We start from the raw sequence: 26,293 nt of genomic DNA on the forward strand, positions 1-26,293 counted from the left end.
ATCCAAGGGATCTAATTAAAGATAAAGCTGTCAAAAAATACAACTTACAAAATACTACATAAAGCGGCTCTTAACATAAATGTATACAAAGATAAAGAACAGCCAGTACATTTGTCAGAGCAGTGTCTGGTGAACCAAAGATGTGAAGAAACAGTTGGTATAGAAATCCTTTCCTGTAGCCCCTTTAATCTGGAGTAGCTCCATTTGAAAATAATGATGTTTCTATGATGCGCAGAGGAAGAGGAAGACGTACATTTTTAGGAGTAAGAAAGTCTGTCATTTTTTTTGTTTTCTGTAAAGATATGGTTTCTCCCACGGTTCCATCGTGTGTGTGTTGGTGTGTCAATGTGTCAATATGCGTCTGTGTTCGTGTCAGTATGTGTTTCTGCTATCGTGTTAGTGGGTGCGTTTCTGTGTCAGTATGTTTGACAGTGTGTGTTTGGGTGTAATAGTCTGTTCTGTAGTGTTTGTGTGTGTGAGGACGTGTGTGCTCCTGACTCTGAGGCACGGGTGTCTGGGTCTGTGGTCGCCACACTGTGCCTCAGACCTTGCTCAGGGATTGCGAGGGTGTGTGTGCTGGGGTGGGTGATGTCACTTCCTGTACCGCTAGTTTATCGCTGTTGGTGTTGACGGCTGTCCTCTGTATTTTTCTGTCTTTGTTCCCTGTGTCTCCTCACAGCCGGAGGGCTCCTGCTTCACCAACCCGACCTGCAGTGTCCCGGACAACAGAGTCCCCCCTCTTAGATCTCTAACCCAGGGTCCTCATGCGATCCTAGGGCTGCAGTAGACCACCGACATAGCCCTGCGCCTAACTTGATCTGCTCCAGTAGACCTCCCCCCTGTCCCTTCCCGGAGAACATGCTACACAACACCCACTCGCACGCGAAAAAAACGGCAAAGAGCTTGTCCCATTCTCGTCTCGTGTAGTGTAGATCGTATACCCGACGTGCTTCTTATACTAGTCCAGTATTTGTATTTCGTAGAAGTAGAGCAGAATGACTCGTATCCTCTTAAAGATGTGCAGTGAAGTCATTGAATTACATCCAGCCTATAGCTAAGGTAGGGGAAAACTATTATATACAAGATGCATCTGCGTTTCAGTTTTTGGTCGATGCCTCTCTCTCAGCGGGCGATGGAGGTCCGGTTCGGTCAGCGTAGTGTGTGCTCGGCTGGCCTACGCCTCCAGACTGCTCGACGAAGCGCCATCAGTGCTGCATAAACAGCTCTTTGAGTCCCGCCTGGGGCCTGGAAAAACGCCCCCCCCCCTCCTGTCTCTGTGCCACTCTGCCGTTTCCGTTTTCAGATGTAGTCCAAATCCGTGGGCACCGCCCTGTACGTCTTGGTCTTTTTTCCCCCTCTTTCGCCCGTTATCGCTCACCCCCTCTGGAGAAAAGTAAATCCTGTACCCCCAAATTTTGTCAGACGAACATGAACTTTGGGGACAGCAACCTCCTGCCTGCCTTAACGCTGCTCCACTTCTCCCGATACGCGCTCTGCTCTTCCCCTCCCTCCTCCCGCTCCACCTCCCTCGGAACTCTGGGAGAGAGCCGCTGTCCTGGTCGACCAACCAGCAGGCAGCACTGCGTTGGGCAGCCAATGGGGGGAGGGGTGGATCGGAGCACTTGTTTGCTGGCGTTTACTTCCTAATTGTGTGACTTCTTTTTTTTTTTCTTTAATCTTTTTTTGTTTTCTGCATGTCCTGAAGGTGTTCCATGAGATGCAATATTCCTCGAGGCTGTAGGAGGGATAACTGCATTTTTTTTTGTTTGTTTTCTGTCTTTTCTGTCCAGCTTGGGCCTGTCCTTAATTCACATGCCAGCAAACTGACCCCGGGCCACAAAGTCATCTTGCTTTCCCCTTTTCTGATTAGCCAGAGGTTAGGACCTGCCAGCACACACTGAACGTGTGACTGCCAGTAGCAAAAGGCAAAGTTTAGTAAATGGTAGTTAAAGCTTATCCACAAGTCAACAGGTATTCTGATTAAAAAACAGACCAGACCTTTTCACATCAGTTAACAGCCATCAATTGCTTGCTCAAGGACTGAGAAGAGTAGAACATTTATTTCAGTCACTGCGATTTCACAAATAAAATCTAGTGGGTTTTACTTTAAGGACCCAAGAGAAATGCTTACCGATGGACTGATCTCACCCGGTGAGATCTAGCATTTCTACTCTGTTCTAAACTTCCAGTTACTATGATATTCCAAGCAATCAGAGAAGATTTAGATAAGCTGTTTCTATTAAAATTATAGAAGACAACAAGCCCAAGTAGAATCTTAAGCAATCAGAAGTGTTTTCCTTTAGCCTTGTGAGCTTTTAAGATGCTTGGCTTAATCTTTGTTCCATTATTTTTAATAATAATCATTAATAATCATTTTCAATTTCTGTAAACCCCCTTATGATGCTCTGAGTTGCTCTGTTTCACAATTCATTACCATCTCTTGCCGATGCCTTATCAGAATGCCAGATCAGGTTTGGCTTTAGAAATCTTTGCTGATGGGTCACCCCTTTAATATTTTACAATTTGTTTTCTGAATTATTTGAAGAAAACTTCCGTCAGAACAGTTCATCGGCACATGCGCCAAAGCTTTTGTATAACTGTGCGAGACACAGAAAATGAAGGCAGCTCACGTTATTTCAGACTGCACCTGCTGAAGCACAAGACCAGCCAGGCATGTTCAAAGTCTAGAAAATATTAAAATCCCCTGAGTCACACCAAGCAAGGCAGCAGAGCCACTTTCAGAAGCTCGCTGTGTTAGAAAAAGCAATAAAGACGTTCAAAGCACAATCTGAAACGCTAGCCGTTGATGAGCATTTTGAAAAATGGAACGAGAGTCCGCGAGTCTTTTGAGACGGAGGAGAGATTCATGGTGCTTGATTTCTAGGGCAAAAACAGATCAGGTATAATAGATATTACCTGTCAGTTCACCTGCAAGAACGTGTGCTTTAGGCTTTGCACGGAGAAAAGCCTCCTTTAGTTCTTTAAAAACATGCCCGTCGGTGAATACTGCTTACCTGTAGATTCAATAATACTGGGGGCCGCAGAAAAGGGGGGTTTGAAAACTAAGCATGCTTCCATGCAGAATTTCTGACCCAGGCATTCATTTGTTCTCTTTTTCAACCCCTCCAGAAGATAGAATTGTCTTTCCTAGATATTTTCCAGGGTGTACATTCATGATATTCAGTGGGAATGTCGAGGAGCACAGATATGAGGCAGGCTGACTGGGTCGGGGGTCGGGGGTCGGGGGTCAGGGGTCAGGGGTCGGGTCTTCTTGCTGGCTATGTTGCGATCAAGGGCAGCCCTCGGTTTTTTTTCCCCCCCTTACCTGTTGCGTTCGTCGACTTCTCGTTTCACCGTTTTACGATTTCCTTTCTCTTTCTCCCCCCCAACCCCTCCTCTCCTTTCTTTCTCCCAGCCGACCCAGCAAGGGCAGCCCTTCCCGCCCCGAGAGCCCCCTGCCCCCCTTTGACTCGTAACGGCCCTCCCTCCCCTCCCTCTCCTCTCCCCCCCCCCTGCACCCCGGAGACCACCAGCCACAGTCACGGCGGAGCGCCCTTGGAACCTCACCTCTCCCAGCAGCTCGTCCCGTGTCCTTCATGGCGACGTCTCAGGATGGTTCCCATTAAACACACTCGCACGTACAAAAAAAAACAAACAAACAAACAAACAAACAAACAAAAGAGACACAAACCGGGGGGAACTGGGCGAGAGGAAGAGGAGAGAAGCTTCCCAGCACCAGGAACCCCGTCGCCTCCGTTGCCCAGAACCCCTTCCTCCGAGACCACGTCTTGTAGTGCCGGTGTCGGCCGCGTCAGTGTCGTGCAAAGTGCCGTGTTTCGTGCGAATCGTGGGGAAAAGAAACGTCCCAACGCAAGCCCAGTCCCCCTCCCCCTCAGCTCTCCACGCAGCGAGCTTGAAGGTGTCGGGAAGGTGTGAGGAAGGACCGCTCTTTGATAGACGGGATGGCGTGAACAGGACCAAAACGAGAAGCGCGTTCTGCCCCCCCAGCTGCGGTTAATGACATTGAAAAACCGGAGGAAGGGGGTGGAGAGTTCCGAAAACCTGAGAAAATCTTTTCTCCTCCTGCTCGTAGGGGCGTAGGGAGAACGAGATCTGTTTGACGTGAGGGAACAAGTTCACATTGGAGAGTGGGGTTTGTTTCCGATTCCCTACAGCCCGGCCTCGGGTCCTAATCGCTGCCTCCGCAACAGTGCCTTCATTCGCGATAACTCTTCTGCTAAAAAAAAAACAGAACCAGCGTGAGGCGGGGATTCAATTTGATGTGCAATATCCGATTGAAAGGAATCCGTGACGCAACGCGGATTCCACAGCAACTACAGAAAAAACGCTCATTAATAACAAAGGCACTGTTGCGACTCCAGCATTTGGAACTGTGGCTTGCCACTGCAGGTAGGCCCAGTAAGGTTACCCCCTTCAGAACAGACAACGGAGCAGGAGATGAAAAAAGGGGAGAATATGGAATTCCTGGTTTTACACAAGAATTAAAAGCTAACAATCATAACCAAACAATCCCTTGATAAGTACAATGAGTGAAGGAAAGAAAAACCTGCAAGATGCCTACACTAAGGCTGGTTTTTGTTTAGCTTGTGAATTCTAGGGAAACATTTATGCTCAAGGATCTGGGGTGGCAGCTTTCGTAAAGTCTGTAACGGCTGATCACCATCATTAATGACGTTAGATGCAAAATCCAAAAAGAGCTCCGCTGTGCCCGAAGCTGTACACTTATGGTGGAAATCGTGGAGTAGTGGTTAGAGATCTCAATCATTTCAAAGGTTCCCGTCTAGCAAAGAATACTTCAGGGTCTGGTCTTTCTAGAAATACACCACACAAAGCAATATTTGCTGCTAACGTTTAGGACACACATGTTGGTTAAGTGTGAATGACAAAGTCGGGGGGTGAAAGTCATTGCATTTGCTGAATTAATGATTTGCAGGACTTCCAAGTCTTTATGTTCACAAGGGAAAATAATCTATAGACTCATATATAGTCTATGTATGTCAGGCACGATAAATAATGGGAAATCAGAATGGTTTATCGTACTATGCCTTGAATGTCAAATTTCACATTAAGGATCGGGGGGCATGGACGAGAAGAAAAAGTCATCACGTGAATCATCACTGGCAAAGTGAGCACAAAACAGGCGACTTAATTCTTATGACTGCTTCTGCATGTTATCTTAACTCTAGAGAGCGCTGGAGTTCATCTGTCAAGGTGATCACACTCTGACATGGCTACCTGGCAATGATCTTTCAGAAAACCGAACCCAAACCAGCACTGTTATTCTCTGACTATTATTCTATCCCTTTTCTTGTCCAACACTCCCAATTCTCAGAAACATCAACACACAGAAAACAATGATCACGGACATATCTTAAACGTGTTATGTATCTTTGTTGTGCATATATGGGAATTGTGCTTCCATTGTTTAGATTTTAGTAAGATGTAAGAAATAAATGATTATGAAAAGTGATTGTGCAAAATTATATATGGGGGGGGAAAAAAATCGGGGCTTACTTTCAGTCGGTGTATTATAAATATTCTTTCTGACGAACTGCTTACAAGGCGGAGATGCTGGGAGTTTCAACCTTTGAAACAAAGTGAATTTGTGCTTATCTGATGCAACACGTGTCCTGTACTTATTGCTGTTGGTTGAATGATGAGTATCCTATCTGTTAAACAGGGCCGTGCCTTGTAAAGAAATAAAATTATGTTGGTGTGAAGCCTCTCGAGTGCCCGTTTCCTTACGATCCAGGGATTTTGCAGATTTAACGGTAAGGAATTCAGCTAATGTAAAAGAAGCAGCCTGTTTTGTTTTGCTCAATCATTTTGTTTTTATTCAGGAAAATGTTCTAACAGGATAAATCACAATCAGAAATCCGAGGACAATTGCAGCTGTTCCTATTGTCTCGATATTCATTTTAAAACTGATTCATTTCATGTTTATTCCAAATAAATATTTGTAGTTAACTTCAATCTGAACTATTCCCCAAACACCTTTCATTAGATTTACAGGTAAATAATGCCAGAGCTGCAAAAAAAAAAAAAAAAAGGCTGCAGACCCACTCAATCTGTTTTAAATCTACTTGATGAATATACAATATGTTACACAGTTACAGTATGTACACAGTTCCTTTTACAGAGAACATCAACTTGCACTTTTTGTCTCCTGGTCGTTCAACAAATTCAGACACTCAACCCTGGAAAAAAATGTGCAGGATAGAAAAAGATCAGAAGCTGGAAAACACTTCCAAGTTTGTTTGTTTTTTTTTTTGTTTCTCGTGAAGACGGGTGCGATGACATTGTCCTCATCTCGGCCCTCGCAACGGACAGATTTTTAATAACTGCCCCCAGAGGGAAGGGCTAGAAAAGCCCACAGTTACATTCAAAGATGGCACACCTCCTTAGAAAATAACAGGTCACCGAACCCAGAACTGTCAGGCTAAGCTTGTTGAGTTTCCTGACTTAACTATAGTATTTAGGGATGTTCAGCACTGCTACTGAAATGCACAGTATAGAAAATTATTCACAGCAGCCAGCTACCTCTTTTTTGTCCCACAAGTCCTAGTCTCCCTTGATTTATAACAAACATGTTACAGCTTCCCCACTGAGATGTTTTGAATAAAGCAGTTAAATAACAAGCCTTATCTCACTCCTTCATAAGGGATGAAGTTCTACAAGCTTTCATTACTGACATTGCGAAACAGGATTGCTACAGGGTTTAGTATTAAGGTCAGCTACTAAGATGTACGCACGTTACTTTTCGTAGTGTTTTCTTCTCGGCGTTTGGATTTACAAAAAGATTGTTCTGGAGTTACAAAGATTACTCTTTAGTGACATTCAATTCCCAGCATGTCCACTGGTTCGATAAAGTAATTCGGAAGCGTTTTCTTAAGTGTTCGTAAGTACAGTTTGCTTGGCAAAGACAACATTCATATTGTTCTCTGCAACAGTGTTAAATCTTTAAACCAAGTTTGTTCCTTACCAGGAGCTAATTTGTTTGGACGTTTTGGATTTTCCAATTTGGACCAACTTTAAAAATGTATCCCTTTTGCCGACAAAAAAAAAAATTGTTTTACACAAATTAAATGGGTGGGAACTGATTATATTACTAGCAGTGAGCAACTGTGGAAACTGCATTAAAAAAATGGACCAGAGTATTCCAGACCTGGTCCTGGAGAGCCACAATCCTGCACATTCTCTAGGTGGTGTTTCAAAGGCCAGGGAGACGAGATCTGCACACCTGTTTAAACTTGAATCGACCGATAGGCTTTCAGAGCTCAGCTGGAAGGTAAACCAGTAAATACTACAGTCATTAAGTACCAGGTTTAGACACTCCTGTTGTAGAATAGCTGTCCTTCAAATGCAATAGGAGTGAAAGCATGGCAAATTCCCTAGGAAACAAATCTGGAGGGGAAGGCAGAGACAGCAGAAACCCGGTCCGGATCGACTGAGTGATGGATTCAAACAAAAATAAGAGACAAACTTTGATCTTCCAACTAGGTGAGCAGCTGGGTTTATTTCTACAAAATACAACTCTGGCTCCTGAAATACTGTTTCTTGAAGAGCAGTCATCTTGAGATGGCCAGCAAGCTGGGTGAAGGGATCTATGGAAACAGCCCAGGGTTTTGTTTCTTATTTAATTCAGGGGATCCTAAATTAAGTCCCATTTAAACTGCTCACAGTGTTCTAATGGTGATCAGCATAACTACTTCGGTATCCAAGCAGGTGAACCTCCTCCTTCCCATATAGTCCAGTTCATTCAAAAGGAGACAGTGTAACCTCAGGATTTAATGATTATGATTTAGCAGTACACAACCAATCAAAACACTTCTTTTTCCTTCGCTGTCTAAATTCACAAATCATGAATAAATTCCATCTACCCTTCACCGAAAGAAAACTCGCTTCAGGGTGACACGGAATGCAACGTCTCTGGGGTCTGTCGGCCACAGTTAGAAACTCATTCAAACCAGAAGGCTATGATCTCAGGCCGTCTCAATATCAAACTCCTTTCAGTTTAAATCAGTTTAGACTTTTAAATAATGCACAATTCTGGTGCCATGTCCAGGTTATCCCCATTGCTAGCTGGCTTGTGAAAGACTGTAACAGGAAACTAATGAGAGGAGGACAACTAACAGGAAAGCCATATTACACTGAATTAATAACCTTATGCTACAGATATTTTGAAGAAAGAATACCAGATAGTGTCAGACCAGACTCCTTTATCTGGATATTCCAGAGTGCAGGGAAAGCAGATTTAGATTTCAAGTCTGAACATTGTGACAAAAGCAGCGTTAGGTGACACTGGTAGTGAACTAGACTCCATAAGAATTCCACGCTGCTTTCTTTCATGCTGCTAGCTGTCACACAATATCTTAACTGCTCCTCAGCTAGAAATCCAGGATCACCTGGTTGTGTTGAAATACCAACACAAAACCCTGCAGTAAGAAAAAATTTGATGAACTACTGTGAAAAAGCTGAAAGTGCTCTTTGGTCTAAGCAGAACTATATGTACAAATGAGACATTCAGTCCTCGGACAATGCCCTTATACCCCTCCACTGAAAGCCAATGCAGTGTAGACCATTCCTACATCTTTATTAATAAACCACATCTCAGAGGACTCAAGTTATAAAGAATTAACATTTACAAAGCAAACAATCTTGCAAGTCAATCTCCTCGTCTCGCTCGTTATATTTAAATTACCTAGAGACAATCGGACAGCGTACGCAAAACACCTCTGAGACCATCAGAGGTACTGTAGGGAGACCATATCATGTCTTCATGGGGACACTTTGAGACTGGGCAGGATTTTAAAACTACCCTTAAACTGAAAGACCATTTGTAAACGGAGAGCTGACCCTTTGCTGAAATGAATAACACATGCTTAATGTCACTAAAGAGTAAACCTAAAACCGTTCATCTGTTCCTGACAGGTGCAAAATATGACTGGTTTGAAAAGTGTCATTTCAACGAATATCCGATCAGTTTCAAGTTGACTGTGCACGGAGATTTAACACCAATTTCCATCTCGGTAAAGGTGTCAAATTGAATTTCCAAGTTAACGTCTTCCCAGGGCAGTTTTTGGTCTCGGTGAACACAAAATCACCAGTATCAGAGGATTCTCGGCCAAGCCTCACTTAAGGGCTTGGAGGGTCACTGAATTCTCTGTCTGCAGCTTGCCAACCTCTCTTTATATCAGGCTGTCCTCAACAGAACTTCCAAACCCAAGCCCTACATAGACAAGAACATTCAAGAGTGCTCTTTGTCCACTGCGGACTCAACATAGAACAAAAAGACAATAACACAAGTCTGAGGTTTCTCTTTTTAAATCGATGACATGTGGCTTGATATGAGTGGATAAGCCTATTGTAAAGTAAAATCATGTACGATATTTCACAGCTCCTTCCCCTCTGGGAGAGGACTTAAGGAAACATTTATCACATCTTTGAGCACACAAACACAACGTTTGAGCAAGAAACTCCTTAGCATTCTCAAGTTTAAAGCTTCACACTAGGCCTTCCAGAACTGTTTTGCAAAAGAGATTCCAATGCATTCATCTTATCAAAAAGGGGCTGATGTAAAAAAAACAAAACAAACATGTTCTGTCTTCTTAAAAATTCACAGCCCCCAGAACAAGTTGCCCTTCTAGGACGTGTCCAGTTTATAATCCTGATCGACACTATATGCACTTTTCCTGCACAATTGACAGAAGACCCAGTGCAGTGGGAAACAGTTGACAATCATCTCCTATAAACTTTAGCTTCATGCAGGAAAAACACCCCAGCTGCTGAGACAGTTTATCAAGACTTTCCAAGTTTCATAGTTGACTATAACCATGAAGGAATGGTGGCAAAAATTCACCCATTTCAGTCTGAAACTGTTAAAATGACAAGGACATGTGGAAGGGTATACAGAATAGTCATTAAAGGACACTTCACCCAAAAAAAAACTAACAGCAGCATTTAACTGAACAATCTGGTTACCGATTCCCCTTAACCCTGTCCCGTGTCCTTCAAGGACATGAAGCTCCATCATCTCAGACATTCGGCTCTCACTCATGAGAACTGGCAAGACCCTCCAGCCCCCAGGTGATCACGCTGCTTCAAGAATCCTCTCCAATTCTTCTGCCTCGTTCTTAGTATTCATTCTCATTTATGAGATATGATCTCAACTCAACCTTTAGTGCTGTATCCTCCCTGAACAGAACAATGCAGTGCTGCATACATATGCACATCGCATGCACATGAACAAAAATGCCTGAGTCAGTTTCGAGTCTGTGCTTTGGCGTGTCATTTCCCTCGTATCGGATCGCAAATGGATCGTTTCCTACACCATTTTCACCATGTCTGCTACTATAAAGATCTCCTCCCCCTCTAGTATTACACGGGGTAAGTAATGTACATTTACAGCTGACATGGGTGGAATGACACAGGCCGGCCACTTTGAATCGGAACGGGACATCTAGGTTAAAACTCCTGCCTTACGTTTCTGCTCAACAAATATCATCAACAGACTGCTCAATTGGGAGGTTTCACAAGAGTCCACTTATTCCTGCTTAGAAAGCAAAATCTTAACAAGAAGGGTAAGCTCCAGTCTTCCTGGTATATTAACTTCTTTCACTAAGTGTTATGACCTCAAGGTAGACTTTGTGGATCTCTTCTTTAATACAAAGTGCATTTCTCCTATTCTACTTGTGCAAAAAAATTTGTATGCAGGGTTAGGAACACCCCCTCGCCACCCACCAACGATTTCTAAACATCTTCACTTACATTGGCCAGAAGCCTATGGCACATTGCCGGGAGGCAGATATGGTCTTTCTATAGGCCAGGGTTGACACCCTTTTCAAATCCACTCATAAAACTAAGAGATTGCGGTATGTCATGATACTGCTTTTTATTGCACCCACAACTCCCGATATCAAAGGGGCTGCAAAACCATCCACCGTTCCCGAATCCACTGCAATCAGGGCATTAAAAACACGGGAGATTCAGTAATATCAAGCTGTGAGTATCTGCGGAACACAGCAGAGCCACCAGCACTCCCTCGCGACAGTTTTAAGGCCACAGTTGATTACCCCTCCACTTAGATCAGCAACAAAAGGGGGGAGCAGATAAGATATTTTATTCCCCTTCAACAGAAGTAAAAAATATTTCCAGTTCGCTGCTGAAAGGGGGCATGACGACAACACCAGTTCCTTTTGCGATTAGCTGGTCCAATCTTTCAAAAGAAGAGTGTTTCTTCACAATAAATAATTGGGGGAAAAACCAGGAAGGACACCGAGATTAACTGCATGCAGCCCTGTTACTGGGACCCAGATCGTCCAGGGTGCGGTGTGTGATCGACACGTCGTGGGGGGGGGGCTTGTGGCGTCCTGGGGCTGACCTGACCTCAGCAGGGAAGGGCAGGCTCAGACCACCAAGATCTTGACCTCGTCGTTGTCGTCCGCGCGGTAGAAGAAGGGGATGCAGGGGTTGTCTCCGAGGAAGGGGGCGGGCCGGGCCTGGGGATTCTGGATCTCCTGCAGCAGCTGCATGATCTGCCGGGCGGTGCCGTCCTCCTGGGGCCGGGGGGGCTGCCCCGCCTGCCCGGACAGATCGCCCTCCGGCGCCGCCTCCAGGGAGCTCAGCTCCGGCGCTTCTGCAGGGGAGGGAGAGGACAGATCGGCTCGTGACTCTGGATTCTCCAGCCCCACTCCAGGACGGGAGGAACCTTTCGTAAAAGCAACCGCCCCGATGGAAACGCAATCAAATCAAGTGACGCGCGTGGAGAAAATCCTGCGCTGGCTGTCGGGCTTATTATCATTTTTTAACTCCAGAACAAACCTAAAGGTGTCCAAATTCGGGAGATCCTCAGGAGTCAGAAAGGGTGGGATGTGGCCAGTCTGTCTTCACTGCGGAGCGGCCGGAGGCAGAGAAAATGCTTACCTGGCCCGTCGGTGGCGTTGAGCTCTATGCGTCTCTCTGCCGGCGCGCTAGGCTCCACGCTGCTGCTGGGCAGCAGGTCAGGGTTGCTAACCGAGGTGATGTACTTGCTGTACCACTCATTCCGCTCTCCCACCAGGCGCAGCACAAGGTCCTGCAGCTCGGCCAGCTTCGCCTGTACAGACGCACACGTTCACAGCGCTCGAACATCTCTTCGCTTAGGACTCCCATTTTCTATCTGCCTACATTCTGTCTGAACTGTGGCTTTATTAAGAAGCGGAAGAAAGCTGTTGATCGTTGGGTGGGGTCAACTCTTTTCGCTCTTTAGCTCTGTTAAATCTACTTGCACATCTGCCACATCAGGTTCTTACACCTTCATTTACCAGTCTCTACACAAACGGTAAACGGCAAAACATCTGGGTTTTGGCTAAGCTACAGAAACCCCCTTCACCATGCACAGGTACTGCCATGCTAGGCAGACAATGTACATGGGTTATGATCGGGGGCTTGCTGATTTAATGACGAGTATATAAAAAAAAAAGACTTTCCCCAGATACTGTCACGGATAGAAGCGACAATCCTGATTACAAAACAACAGATTGAAATTCAGATATCAGATAAGCCTACAACAATCAAATAAGGACATACACAGTCCTGGTGTTTCTTGCATGTTTTAGGTACAGATTAGAGGTTGCACTCATCCCTTTTTGTATCGTTTGGATCTTTGATCTCAATCTCCTCTCTGGTTTCCTTCCCACTGTGTTTAAGCCAGGTAGGCAAAAGTAATTGATGCGGGTGTTTATTCCATAAACAGTATATTAGAATCTCTTGCAGTGGCTTTCTGTGGTTGTTGAACCCAAGAGGAAATGTAATAGTGGGGAAAGTGAAGATGGTACTGGGCTGTGGTGCGAGGGGGAGATCTTAGAAGGAAATGCCAGGAAATCTACAGCATCTGTACCTTCATTTCCTCCTTGTCTTTGGCCAACATGCTGATATAGTGCTCCTTCTCCATGTGCCTCTGCTTCATGATGGCTCTCTGACTCTGGTACAAGGCAATGTACTCCCCTGTAAAACAGACCACCGCCCACTGGAGGGCCTTCATTCCACACATCACAAGATTGCCCAACCCATCCCGCAATGCAGATTCCTGGAGTCACACAGATGGCTCCGTTGTTTCGCTCAACACCAAAGAGTTTTTCCATTTGATATATGAACTTCAGCCAACAGGAGAACATTTTGAAAACATGGTTGGGTTTTGTAGTTACCAACCAAGAAATCAATGGGGCACCTGTTGTCACCTACACATGCATGGGCAATAGCCAGTCACCAATTGCTAATCCCCGTTTCAAAGACATGTTTTCACATCAATCTGATTTTTAAAAAACTAAGCGTCCTCGGAGCTGTGCAAGCTGCACAGCCTTCAACACTAGTATTAGGGAGGGCATGTTTTGCAGAAGCACACTGACGTACAGTATGTGATGTGCAGAACTGACGTGTTACTGAGGTACAGTAGTGCTGGCCAGTGGAGGACCCTTGGCATGATGGGAACCTGCAAGGCAGTATGGGAATGTGCTTCAGCCCCTAAGGCGGCAAGCCCTCACCTATGGTGTCCGTTTCTCCAGACAGCTGTATACAGCGGTGCTCCAGCTCCTCCACTCTTTCCTTGAGGTCTGCCTTCTCCTGCATCAGCGCTGTGAACCGTGACTAGAGACACAACACAGGAAGAGAAGAGGAGATCACTCACTCACTGGGAATGAAGAATGAGATGGTGTCATGGAAAACCACACCACCCCCTCTTTGGCTGCGAGCAGTGCATAATTGATCCTCTCCTGACACTTCCGAACAATGGTGCGGGAGATATACTAGAAATACTACAATGCAAAGCTGCCTTCTTTCACCTGTAAATGGATTTCCACTTGTATCTTCGCCAGCAGCCATCTCACCCTGCAGCCCTCAACTGGCTACCCGCTGGAGCTCAGCAGGGTCGAGCCTGGTCAGTACCTGGGTGGGAGACTCCTGGGAAGCTAAGGTTGCTGCTGGGAAGTGGTGTTAGTGGGACGGGCGGGGGGGCGCCCACCCTGCGGTCTGTGTGGGTCCCAATGCCCCAGTATAGTGGCGGGGACACTATATTAGTGGGCGCCATCTTTCGGATGAGACGTTAAACTGAGGTCCTGACTCTCAGTGGTCATTAAAGATCCCCGGGCGTTTCTCAATAAGAGTAGGGAGTTATCCCAGTGTCCGGGCCAAATTCCCCCCCCCCTCGGCCTTTACCAAATTGCCCCCATGTACGACTGGCTTGCACTTGCCCTGCGATGGTGTACCCTGCCTTGCGCTGGGCGCTTGCCAGGTAGGCTCCGGCGTCCCACGACACCGTATGGTATAAAGTGGTTAGGCGAATGACATGACATGACTCCACGCTTACCTGAAGCTTTTCCATCGCTGCTCTCAGAGCCTCGTGTACTTCAACTGGCACGCCGTCCCCAGCAGGGCCTAAAAAGAGCAAAAGCACATCAGGGTAACAGATCCACAAGGTCACCAGATTCACAGTTTGTCTTCCATGGTCTTCTTGCGCGGTGCGTTTCCCAAATGTTTCCATCCTGGCACATGGGGTTCATGTGAACCACGTGACCTTCGTGAAAACATGTAGCTTCAACGGCTACTACATGTTTATTGCTTGGAAATCACACACAATTTGTTTTATTTAATGTGGTGGAGACACCACAAATGCCAAGTGCACAGAAACCAATAAATGCGATCGACACTGATCAGAAATGGCACGTTCTGGTGTAATGTTTTCCACTCCAGGCTCTGCTCCCTTCTTTAAGACAGGTGGGAAATGCCCTACCTGCAGCAGCGGTGCTGTGGTGCTGGTGCTCACTCCTCAGTGCTGCCACCTGCTGGAGAGCGGCCTGGTGCAGCCGCTGCTCCTCCTCGTACAGCCTGCTCACCTCGTCCCACTCTCTCTCCACCTGCGACAGCGCCGACTGCAGAAAGGCAGCCTGCCAACAGCAATCGGCAGGGACAGAGGATCAGGGAGATTCTATCGCCGGGCAGGACTCTCAGAGCCGCAGCGCGGTGCACACAAAACAAAACTACAACACCGACGGCTTGGAACCAATTCTTTACATAAAACAACACAACTGACAACCTGACATAAAATAAAAGACCGAGACAAGTGAAGAGGCCTTGTTTTTCCTCAGTGAAAGTTGGGAAGACTGGCCTGATTTCGTCTTGCAAGAGCACTCTCACCATTTCTTCCCTGCTGTCAAAATCCTCGGGGATCGCGATCGAGGCTTTCTGAAAGCTTTCAGCCGGCGATTTGCTCTCCACACCATCACCTAGACAGGAAGCCTGATATTAATACACACCACATGCCCTGGAGAACCCGCAGTGAGGTGCTGCATGTCAAGTGCTGGATTGTGCCGAGCCAATTATTTTGGCTACAAAATCGTAATGAAAGTAGACTTTTTTTTTTTTCCAACGACACATTGCTGGCCTTTGACGATTGTGACCCAGTCTCTCGAGAAGATTAAAGTTCGCCTGGTGAACTGGTGATGCCGAGGACATTATACACAATCAAAAGGCACGCAGTGTCGTATTATGAATTGCAAAAAGGTCTGACTCATTGAAATCAGTTCCCCTCTTTGAGGGCGACTATGGGAGACGCTTACACTGCATCTATTATTAAGATTGACCTAGAATACCCAAGCAAGTACAGACCCTGGTTATTACACTGTGAAATAAGAGAGGCAAGCAACACAGGATGCCACAGCAATAATACACTAGATATAAAGTGTGACACCGCTCCCCCTTGCAAAACAGCCCCCCACGTTCACCTCAGTCATACAGAACTGACAGTTTCTCTCGGGCAAACCCTACCTTGATCTCTTGGCTGCGTGCCGAGTCCCGTCAGCTCTTTGACCTCTGTCTTCAAGCTCTCGTTGTCTTTGGCGAGCTGCGTCAGCTTCTCCTGAAAGACATTTCGTCCAGAGCTCAGCCCGTTTTCGGCCTCATACTTCAACATGAAGACGAGAATACAAAATTCTGGATGGCATTTTTGTTCCTACATTTCCGGCATCCTGCAACTTTCTAGAAAAGCGTAAAAAGTATCCTTCTCCCTGCTAATGGAGATGAATATTTAACAAGCAGTCGCATTGCTGGGGTTAAAATTCATCAACTGACAGAAGTCATATCCAGCTTTTGGGTTGATTTGTATTTTTTTCCCAGTCATTAGATAAAGATTTGGATTATTACTGCTAAAAAGACTCGGGAAACCTTCAATAGCTGGATGGGATTATCAGATTAGCATCGATACAAACTAGACTGCCTCCTCTTTTTTGCAACTTTTAATATACTCTGAACAGAGTGTCATGAATTACACTGTAGAGATTCAGCTCCAAAGAAAGATGCACGCTCTCCCCAAATGTACTTTCCTTTACAGCATGGACGGCATAATTTCTGTTCTGTTACAGCCCTAATGGCCACTCTTTAGAACTGAACAGTCATTACCCATGGTCATTATGCACTCAGTCTAAGAGCTGCAGTTTCGTATTGATTCTATTTTAACCTCAGGTTTAACCAGGTTGAATGCCATTAAAACACTGATGAAAAATCCCCTGGAACACTTTTCCCAAGCAAGTGTTTTTCCCCCTTCTGTGCAGCTGAGGTGCTCTGAATGTGAAATTCCTCTTTTTTATTTTGAATCGGGGATGTGCAGTTCCAGTCCTTCAGAGCCACTGGTGTTAATTACTCGAACAATTAATCACTCACCTGATTCCTTTAGCTCTTAATCGGCTGCAAACTGAACAGCGCATTTAAAACATGTAGGAATCTGGCTCTTGAACACTGTAACTACCCATTTCTGCCCAATATGAATAAAAAATGAACAATGTACTTGAACCAGATGGGGCAAGTGGAAACTTCATGGAAGTGCATTTGAAATTAAACGCTGATTTTAAATGCAGGAGGCACTTCTTTAGCTTAAGAGTGGTGGGAGTATGGAACAAGCTACCTAACCGTGTTTTTAAAGTCATACCCTGTATTCTTTCAGGAAATGGCTGAATGAGATCCTAAGGTCAATTAGCTTTTAACTAGAAAACAGCAGTAACTTCTTTTTAAACTTTCTCATGTTCTTAAAAAAAATTACTTTTACTTTACTTTCTGTAATCTGTACGGCAGTCACAAAGTACAGTTTCTGGGACGAATACTGGTATATGGGATTCAGCACAGTACAGCAAGTATGTGAGGGAATTGGTATGAACGGTCAGTGACCAACAGGACGTCCCAGAAAACAGGCTTGCCAGGTGACTTACACGTGAGCATTTCATTTGAATTGAAATTCAACACTGGGCAAACACCTGGCCGATATTTAAATACTGACAAAGCAGGAAGCAACTGAAGCTAGTTATAAAAAAAAATACAGGTGTTTATAGCTAGCCAATGTGAGAAAGCAAACAAAGGGAATTTTACTAGTTATAACCATACATTGTAAAACTGTTCAAATTGGACAACAGACTAGTTAGGCCTCATTTAAAGATATCATACAATGTTGGTCACCATGTTACTAAAACCTATTAATGCACTGGGACCGGGCCAAAAAGAAATGGCCCCTCTCATTTTTAATTTTCATTTAGAAAAGCTCCAAATTACTGAAGAGCAGTAGTACCCTCACTCTCGTGCCCACGTATTGCTTTAAAACAACTGATCTGTGCACTGATGTGTATCGGTGTGCGTGTTCTTGTCAGTGTGTGCCCTGTGATGGACTGGTATCCCGCCCAGGGCGCACCCTGCCTTGCCGAGCTAGGCTCCAGCTCCTCTGCCATCCCACAGCTGGAAGTCGCCGTGAGAAAACGGGTGGGCGGACAGGTGGATCGGTGCCTTTTCGACACGCTCGGGTGCGGCTGAGGAAAGGACAACTCTTTCTTATTTGGCTTTCTGTGTATCCCCTGGGTGCCCCCGGGGCTCGGCGCCCGGCCCTACCTTGGCCCGCTCCAGCTCTTTCTGGCTCAGCTCCAGCTGGACCTTGCCCTGCACCTCCTCGTGCTGTAGCCGATCCATCAGCTGCACCTGGTGCAGGTACTGCTTGTGCAGCTCCTCTCGCTCGGCCACCAGCTGCTGGTAGCCCGCGGTGTACTGCTGCAGGTGAGCCAGGTACTGGTCCCTCTGCTCCAGGAGGGAGCGAGCCTCCTGCGTCTTGCCCTCCAGCTGCGCGCACACAGAGAGAGGACTTCAGGGAAAGCAGCCTCACGGCCTCCTCTGGAAACGCTGCAGCGTCTACTGGCCCTCATTCAGGGCTGCTGCTCTGAACTTGGCATTTCTTGAGACAAGAAATCGGACCTCTAATTCTTTTTAATCCACCTTACAAAGCTGTTAATTTCAGATACATTAGTTGTCATAGTGGCTGTAAGCACTTAAATGCTAAAAACAAGTAGAGGAGTCCTAATTCAGTAATGATTCAATTAAGAGCTTCATTCAGAGCTCAGGTGGACGAAAATAACTACTGTTGTGAAATCACACTTTTCCAGGATCAGTGCTCAGTGAAGGGTCCAGGAAATGGCTTCACCTCCTATTAAGGAGCACGAGGTATAGATTTCTAAAGGGAATCCCAGAGTATCTTCTGCAAAACTGGGATCTTACAAGTAACGCACAAGAATTTACTTCCAGTATGTTCTAACTGGAGCTCTGTCATGTATGGTAAACAATTTAAAGGGCCACAAATTTTCACAGGAATGTTCCAAAGCACTGGCAGAAATTTCACCTCTAATGTCTAATATTCACATAAAAGATGTTGTACCTGCTCAAGGCAAAGTACCCAAGCCAAAATGTGTTTTGGGATTTGTGAAAAGCACTTTTCTTCTTGCGCTTTTTAAAAAGTTGGTACACCGTAAAAGGACAGTGAAAGGAAGCCTCAGACGAGGCTACATAGCTGGGCTTGTGCTATCGAGACCCCTGAGCCGCACTCACCTCCTCCCTGGACTGGTGCAGCTCCTCCTGCATCTGCCCCATCTTCTTGGCCAGCTCCTTCTTGACATGCTGCTCAGACTGCAGCGCGCTCATCAGCTCCATATTCTCATTGGTCTGCAGGGGCGGGAAGAAAACCGTCTGCCACAGCCCGCCGCCAACACCCTGCCTGGAGCCCCTCACGATGGAGGGGCCTTGTCCCGGATTCTCGACAGGATCCGAGTCCATGTTGAAATTCCCCCCTCCTTGCAAGCAACGTTCGGCCAGGTGTGGCTCCTGTTTCTAGCTGACCTTTTACCTGTTTAAACCCCTTTCGTGGGACCTTCATTCACCAAACTGTCTTATGTGCCCCAATTCTACCTTCTGTATGGAGTCTGCGTGCTGTATGGCACTAGGCTTTCTGCTTTCCCAGTGCCGGAGTTCCCGTTAGTCATTGCAGGCACTGTGCCTATGACATTTTTAGGGCCTACGAAGGAGGGAAACACTAGTGACTAACGAAAAACGAGCTGAAACAACATGCTTGTGATCGACTCTAGGTGCTCCAAATCAATAATCATCCGCTATCTGGCAGGCTGTTCTAGAAACTGGAAGTATCGAAGTGATGGTTGCCCGACTCGCTCCGTCAATCACGTGGTTTAGCATTAGAATAGTTTCAAGTGCCTCATGTCAATTAATGCAATTCAGTTGGCGTGTCCCCCTCTTTTTGCACCTTTCGGAGTGAAAGTGCCTAGGGCCTACGAACACCAAAATCCAGCCCTGTGGTTTCCTCCCAACTCCCTTTGACACATGGGCTAGGTTAACTGGAGTCTCCTAATTGACCCTGTGTTTGTGCTTTTCCTGGAATGGCTGGTCTCCTATCCAGGGTGTAGGCCTGTCTCGCCCCCGTGATTCTGGGACAGGCTCCAGGTTGCTGGGATCTGGTCCAGGAATTTGCCCTTTTCTGATAATGGATGGATGCAGTTCTTGTTTTGTACAGCACTTGAAAAGATCAACAAAATCTCGGCTCTGTATCAAATACTTCTGCATGGTCTTCGCACAATTACTACTGTCACATACTCCCTCGTTACACTGCTGCCCTTTTCTCAGTCATGCCATTCATTTTAATGATTTAATTAATAACTCCATGCGCAACTAAAGCCTTCAGGATTGGCAACATGTATATGAATAAAGAACAAGGTTTATTCCATGCTGAAAAGAGAAGAGAGCCGAAACTTTGCGTTTGCTCTCTTCTCTTTTTAGCATGGAATAAACCTATTACTTGTTCCTTTGCAGACTACGCATGCTGACGCAGCTACCCACCTCAACCACTTCTGTATATGAATAAACCCATTTGGTCTATCTGGCTCAAAATAATTGTTCTCCAATTGATGAAGTACCAAAAAAAAATGGTTATAATATTCTTATGGATGATGATCCATCCCACACTCCAGCATCCTAAAAGGCATTATTTTAAGATCCAGTGAATTCAGACACGGGTGCAAATACAGTTCCCGATCTTCCTCCTTCAAGTTCCTAAGGTGTTAATGTTTCTTTATCAGCCCTATACAATTTCTTGCATTAGGAATTCATCTTTTCGCATACCCCAGCTTTTCTCCATGGAGACACAGACAGAGAGAAGCTTGGGGTCAGAGCACAGGGTCAGCCATTGTACGGCGCCCCTGGAGCAGTTAGGGTTAAGGGCCTTGCTCAGGGGCCCAACGGAGTAGGATTCCTCTGCCGGCCGCGGGATTTGATCCTTAACCACAGAGCCCATCTAGCCGCCCTAAACAGATCTCACAGAGAGCCCACCTCATATTTGGTTCTATCGCAGTTTTTGATCGTGACTGACTGTACGGAGACGCCTGCCGGAGTCGGGAAGGCGTCGGGCCCCCCCGGGGGGGGGGGGGCGCGCGCTCTCACCAGCTTGACGAAGCCGTTCTGCAGCTCCGCCAGCTGCTCCTTGAGCTCGCGGTTCTGCGCCAGGGCGCGGCTGATGGTGGCCTTGTCGCTCTGCATGCTCTCCAGGATCTGCTGGCGGTCCACCGCGTCCTCGGAGAAGCGCTGCACGGTGCGCTCCAGCTCCAGCAGGCGCTCCTCCTGCTCCTGGCACAGGCGGCTCAGCTGCTCGTTGTCCCGGACCTGGGGGAGAGCGGGAGACCTCTGGGGTTTAGGGCAGCAGTGCAAGCTTCTTGACTTTTATTGGATAAGAGTGCATCATCTGATTAATAAAACAGTGTGCAGGTATAACAACAACTCCTGACACTTTTATATTATTATTAATAATAATAATATTTTCTGGACACTCCACTCAAAGTGCTCTACAGGTAATGGAGACTCTCCTCCACCCCACCAGTGTGCAACACCACCTGGATGATGTGACAGCAGCCAGAGTGCGCCAGTACTCTCCCCACACACCAGCTCTCAGTGGGGAGGAGAACAGAGCGATGAAGCCAGTTCAGAGACGGGGGTTATTAGGAGGCCATGATTGGTAAAGGCCAGGGGGAAATCTGGCCCGGACACCAGGGTAACACCCTACTCTTATTGAGAAACGCCCTGGGATTTTTCATGACCACGGAGAATCAGGACCTCGGTTTTAAGTCTCATCCGAAGGTTGGCGTCTTTTTTACAGTATAGTGTCCCCATCGCCATACTGGGGCATTAGGACCCACATAGACCGCAGAGTGAGCGCCCCCAACTGGCCCCACTAACACCTCTTCCAGCAGCAACCTTTGCTTTCCCAGGAGTCTCCCATCCAGGTGCTGACCAGGCTCACAGCTGCTGATGAGCTCCAGTGGATTACCACTTGGGAGCTGCAGGGTGATATGGCTTCCTGGAGTGACGCACAAGCCTCACTCCGCGATGTGCGAATTACCTGGGCCTGGTACTGTGTGCTGAGGTCGTCCTTCTCCTGCTGCAGCTTGCCGAGAGCCTCCTGCAGGGCAGTCTCATTTTCAGAAGGTCCTGTGGGCTCGGGGGCAGCCTGGTCTTCCCTCTCCTGGGACAGCAAGGCTGTGGAAACACAGAAGAGCACTGAAGGGGCAGAGCAGGGGTGGAAGAAATGGACTCGGACTTCTGTTTTGCTTTACCATTTTGTAGCCTCTTCAGGCTTAAAAAAAAAGTCACTGAATCTAAAGGCCTCCGACAACAAAGTAAACTCCACTGCCAAGTCGATCTCATTCATCTTTAACAACCAACTTTTTGTGTGCACAACTAAAGTAATCAACTCATCTTCAAGCTGCAAAAATGTCCCCCAAATCACACCGAGTCTAGAGATCAGTCATTTTGAACTTTGGAATGGGTTACTTTTGCCACTGGCAAGTACTTTCAAAACCACTGGATGAAGTAATCAAACACACAATCACCTTCGAGGAAATAACGCTGTGGTCAGCTCATTTCTATGCAACTTAAAGATCTTTACCATGATTAAACTCTTTATAAAAATGAAGCAGGTGTGTTGCAGTAGAAACCTAGGAAATGTAGTTAGAAGAGAAGAGTTCATCTTCGCAACTGCTGATGACTTACCAGAGGCGTTTCTCAGCTCTATGACTAAGTTCTCCAGCTCCTGGATCTGAGTCATACTTCTCTCCTTCTCCTCTGACAGTGAGTTCACCTAGAGAGGGGCAGCAGGAAGGTGAATGCGGGTTTGGCTCATCAGTCTAGATTTATGTACAGTTCTTCCTAAGTTTAAACTGCAGGTTTACTTCCCGACAGCTGCAAACCAAGATCCTGTGTACACTGTGTGGTTTATTGTGCCTTTCATTCTTGCCATATTCGTGAGTTAAATCATGTCTCCCAAAATGTGTTAATGCTCTAAATTCTCTGGTTTCAGGTTTTTTTCTGCATCAGTGCCTCTGTGGATGTTTAGCCGATTAGAAATAAACAGAACTGGTAGTGATCTGGACTCTACATTGTTGTCATAAGTTAAGTAGGAAGGAACATAGCACATATGATCATTTCACTGTGAGACAAAGTAGCAGGAACAGAGCATTCCCAAACTGGAATATTCGCTCATTCAGCTTCACTAGAGGATCCTACATAACTGTGGTCAACATCAAAGAACTCGTTCAAATCACTAAGTCTGAAGTCACATTCCGAGTAACAATTTACTGTTTTTAGGTGGCAAATGTAAACGGGAGGGCCATTTTCACATTACTCCATAGCACATGTTGTCAGGAACAAGCTACACAGACAAGCTGTTGAAGTGGACATCCCTGGGAATAAGCTTCTACCAGCCAAGTTAAGATCCGTCCAATGGCCTTTAGTTTGAAACCTTTTTTTTTCATCTAAATGATATGAACAAAGATCAGTTTTCCCAGACAGTGCAGCTCGATGGCCTATGAACTAGACAAGGCATTTCTGCAGAAAAACGTGAACTCTCATTGGAAGGCTGTACTCAGATCTCCTCTTAAGGCCCCAGAGTTACCCCTCCAATGGTTGACAACGCTGTGGGTCACGAGCAAAGTCTTTTAGTATTACACTTCAAGTTCTCTCTTCTGTCTCTCCCCAGCATTTCTAAGGCAATACCAGAGGTTGGAAAGTAAAGAACTACACCTATAAAAGAGATTTTCAAGGAAAATAAAGGAGTGTGGAGTCACTGTGTATGAAGTGTCTACTTGCAACTAAACTGAGATGTTCTGTAAAGTCCACTCACCTGCAAACATTCTGTAAGTTACTGTAATATCTGCAAAAGTGAAAATACTTGCAAAATGACTTTGACTTAGCAAGTGCTTCATTTTAAATGAATGTCTGAGGTAAAGTTACTTTAATAACCACAACTCTCTTGAATTATTGCTGTATGGAGGTCTTTGCCTGTGAGAACACTCCAAGAGGCAGGCAATGACGACAACACACCACAGTAACAACGCGCTCTCTGGGAGGACATGCACTGAGGAACTGCAGTTACCTGGGAGAGCAGCTGCTCAGTCCTATCCTTCCACACTTTGCCTTCCTCCTGCAGCTGGGCAGCATACTGATCCCTCTCGGTCTTCAGCTGCTGCACAGACTCCATCAGCTGAAACAACAGAGGGTGACCCATTAAAACGGCACGTGAGCCGATGAGGAAGTCAAGGGCGATTTGTGTTACATTCAACACCTCCAAGTGATGAGGTCTCTGGTGAGCAAGAGATGTGTTATTTTGAACACTTCAGCCATCTGAGACCGTCAACCTTGAGCTGTTTTCTGTAAATAATATCAGTCGCCATGGAACAGTCATGAAGCACAAACATACACATACAGGGGTTCCTTCAAATGCAACAGTTTGTAAATAGTCTCATCTGCGCACACAGTCACATCGGACCAGGACTTGAAACAAAACATCACTGAAGACAACCAGTTACGCATCACTCTACCGTGTTTCACTGGTCAAAAGTTATTCAAAATAAATATGTAAATGGAATGTACATTTTTCCCCTCGCTAATGCAAAGAGCAAAACCTGGCACAACGACTCATCGTCTCAAACCTGATTACCCATCTTGATGACCATCTTAGAGAAGAACTACATCAATGTTTTACACACCTTAGTTCAGCAATTAAGATGGAAATATTCACCTTCCAGACGTTCAATTTTAAGATGTCAAACACTCACTTAATAACAAAGCAGGGATGTTTTTCCATACAAACCATTTTGGGAGAGTAGGGGGTTAAAGATCAAGTGGGTAAACTGAAGAACCACATATTTGACTTGAACGCACCGACTATCATTTACAACTTCTAATACCCAGACATGTCTGTAGACGGCCTCTGCACCCCACAACAAGCACACAAATGAAGCTGTTTAAAAAAGCTCAGCTGTCCCAGATAACACTTCCATGTCCTCATTCCATATTCTGTCCAGCTCAAGTTGACCTCCCGGTCTTCAGTACTCTCAGCTCTCACAGACTCATTGCTCCCACAAACCTGAGATGTCTGAGCCTCCAATTGCATCTTCTCCTCCAAGGCCATCTGGAGCTGCTGGTTGGCACTGGGTGGGCCTGACTGGCTAGAAAACTACAGGGAGACAGTCAGGTCAGGACAGGCACAAACAACAAACAATTTTGACACAGACAGTCCATCACCGTCTTTCTGAGCACTCATCACTGCCCTACCAAGCTAGTCAAATCAATCAACTGTATGTCTTCATCTTTACTGAGTTTATTATCAAGAGTAACAAATCTTTTTTAGTGGAGTGAAGGCACAAAACAAAAATCACTATAGCTTTTCCAGTCACCTCAAGGCAGAAAACAGGATGTTTAATTCTGATAGCTTATTCTTTTTATAACTGTGCCATTACTATCGGCTGGTAATTCACGGCAGGAACCTGGAATTGAGGCTTTAAGTCCGTAAATGTCCTCATTAAATTGTAAGATGCAGTTAATCAACTAAAGCCTCAGGCTGAGATGTAGGATATGTCTTCAGCCTGAACACAGTCAGTCAGATTTCACTTGTGCCTCTTGGTGAAACAGCACAAGAGCTGAACACACCACATGTCAAACATGGCCCTCCTGGAGCAGCTAAGATGCAGAAATGCAGCAGAACTATCGGAAGCTACAAACAGTATAAAAAAAAGGGAGAACCAAGGGATTCGGGAAAAAGAACATTCAAGCACTGCCGGTCAGAATGCTCGCCGGTGTGGTCTGGGGGTGCAGAGCTCTGACCTGTTGGATCATGAGGTCGGCCATCTCCAGCTTCTTGTGCAGCTCCTCCAGCTCCTGCCTCATGGCCGAGCTCTCGCCCGCTCTCAGCCTCAGCTGCTCCGACAGCTCCGAGCTCTGCTGCTTCGCCTCCTCGCTCGCTTTGCTAGACGCACAGACGCACAGGTCACGATGAGTAGGACAACATTTGCTTTTGTAGAAGATGTGATCAAACTCATCAAAATGGGGAAACCCCTCCAAACCCAGGCCTCGGACCCACCGAGGCCTCAACCAGCTTTAATTAGCCGACACATGTTCTTTTAGCACTGATTGAAGATTCTTTATAGATTGAAAAGAACTAGGCCTCTCCAGGAGCGCAGATGGATACTCCTGCAGAAGGGATGAGGGATTTTTCTTTAATACTAACCACTAAATGTCTAGTAAAAGTAACAGCTGCAGGAGTTTCTCAAATGAGGGAGCAGAATTCATGGCATATACAAAATAAACACTTTCACGAACAACAGAACTGACCGGCCCACCAGCAGCCAGCCACACAGCTCTGAGGAAGGTTATTATACAACAAACCAATAGGAAGGCAGAGGTGTCTTATATTCTATACCACGTACTTCAATCTGTAAACTTCCAGTTTCAAGCTGTCCCTTTCCTTTTCCAGTTCCTTATTATGCTGTAGGGGGAAAAAAAAAAAATCAAACGATCACCAATCGTTAAACTGCTAATGAAGTAAGACATTTCCAAAAGACGGACTTAAAACTTGGAGCTCAGGAGTGGCTATGACAAAGCAGAT

General features: G+C 45.9%; 2 protein-coding genes across 7 annotated transcripts in view; one reads left to right on the forward strand and one right to left on the reverse strand.

The window, feature by feature from the left end:
* The window catches only part of dnm1a (dynamin 1a), a 112,831-nt gene extending 107,090 nt beyond the window's left edge, over nucleotides 1-5,741 (forward strand). The window contains exon 22 of the mRNA XM_015367101.2: nucleotides 3,416-5,741. Coding sequence (XP_015222587.1) covers nucleotides 3,416-3,476 — 61 coding nt within the window. The 3' untranslated portion in view covers nucleotides 3,477-5,741. The remainder of the gene's footprint in view (nucleotides 1-3,415) is intronic.
* A 382-nt stretch (nucleotides 5,742-6,123) lies between these two features.
* golga2 (golgin A2) overlaps nucleotides 6,124-26,293 on the reverse strand; it is a 40,377-nt gene continuing 20,207 nt past the window's right edge. For 5 of the 6 annotated variants that reach the window (XM_015367092.2, XM_015367089.2, XM_015367091.2 and 2 more), the window contains 17 exons: nucleotides 26,115-26,173; nucleotides 25,513-25,654; nucleotides 24,776-24,865; nucleotides 23,783-23,890; nucleotides 22,402-22,489; nucleotides 21,752-21,888; nucleotides 20,800-21,018; nucleotides 18,904-19,017; nucleotides 17,920-18,144; nucleotides 15,820-15,910; nucleotides 15,190-15,278; nucleotides 14,786-14,939; nucleotides 14,363-14,430; nucleotides 13,542-13,644; nucleotides 12,899-13,005; nucleotides 11,944-12,115; nucleotides 6,124-11,656 (listed from right to left, as the gene is read on the reverse strand). In XM_015367092.2, coding sequence (XP_015222578.2) covers nucleotides 11,427-11,656; nucleotides 11,944-12,115; nucleotides 12,899-13,005; nucleotides 13,542-13,644; nucleotides 14,363-14,430; nucleotides 14,786-14,939; nucleotides 15,190-15,278; nucleotides 15,820-15,910; nucleotides 17,920-18,144; nucleotides 18,904-19,017; nucleotides 20,800-21,018; nucleotides 21,752-21,888; nucleotides 22,402-22,489; nucleotides 23,783-23,890; nucleotides 24,776-24,865; nucleotides 25,513-25,654; nucleotides 26,115-26,173 — 2,196 coding nt within the window. In that variant the 3' untranslated portion in view covers nucleotides 6,124-11,426. The remainder of the gene's footprint in view (nucleotides 11,657-11,943; nucleotides 12,116-12,898; nucleotides 13,006-13,541; nucleotides 13,645-14,362; nucleotides 14,431-14,785; nucleotides 14,940-15,189; nucleotides 15,279-15,819; nucleotides 15,911-17,919; nucleotides 18,145-18,903; nucleotides 19,018-20,799; nucleotides 21,019-21,751; nucleotides 21,889-22,401; nucleotides 22,490-23,782; nucleotides 23,891-24,775; nucleotides 24,866-25,512; nucleotides 25,655-26,114; nucleotides 26,174-26,293) is intronic. The other variant, XM_015367090.2, reaches the window with a different exon arrangement.

The sequence above is a fragment of the Lepisosteus oculatus genome, chromosome 24, assembly GCF_040954835.1.
Source record: "Lepisosteus oculatus isolate fLepOcu1 chromosome 24, fLepOcu1.hap2, whole genome shotgun sequence".
Taxonomy (NCBI): Eukaryota; Metazoa; Chordata; class Actinopteri; order Semionotiformes; family Lepisosteidae; genus Lepisosteus; species Lepisosteus oculatus.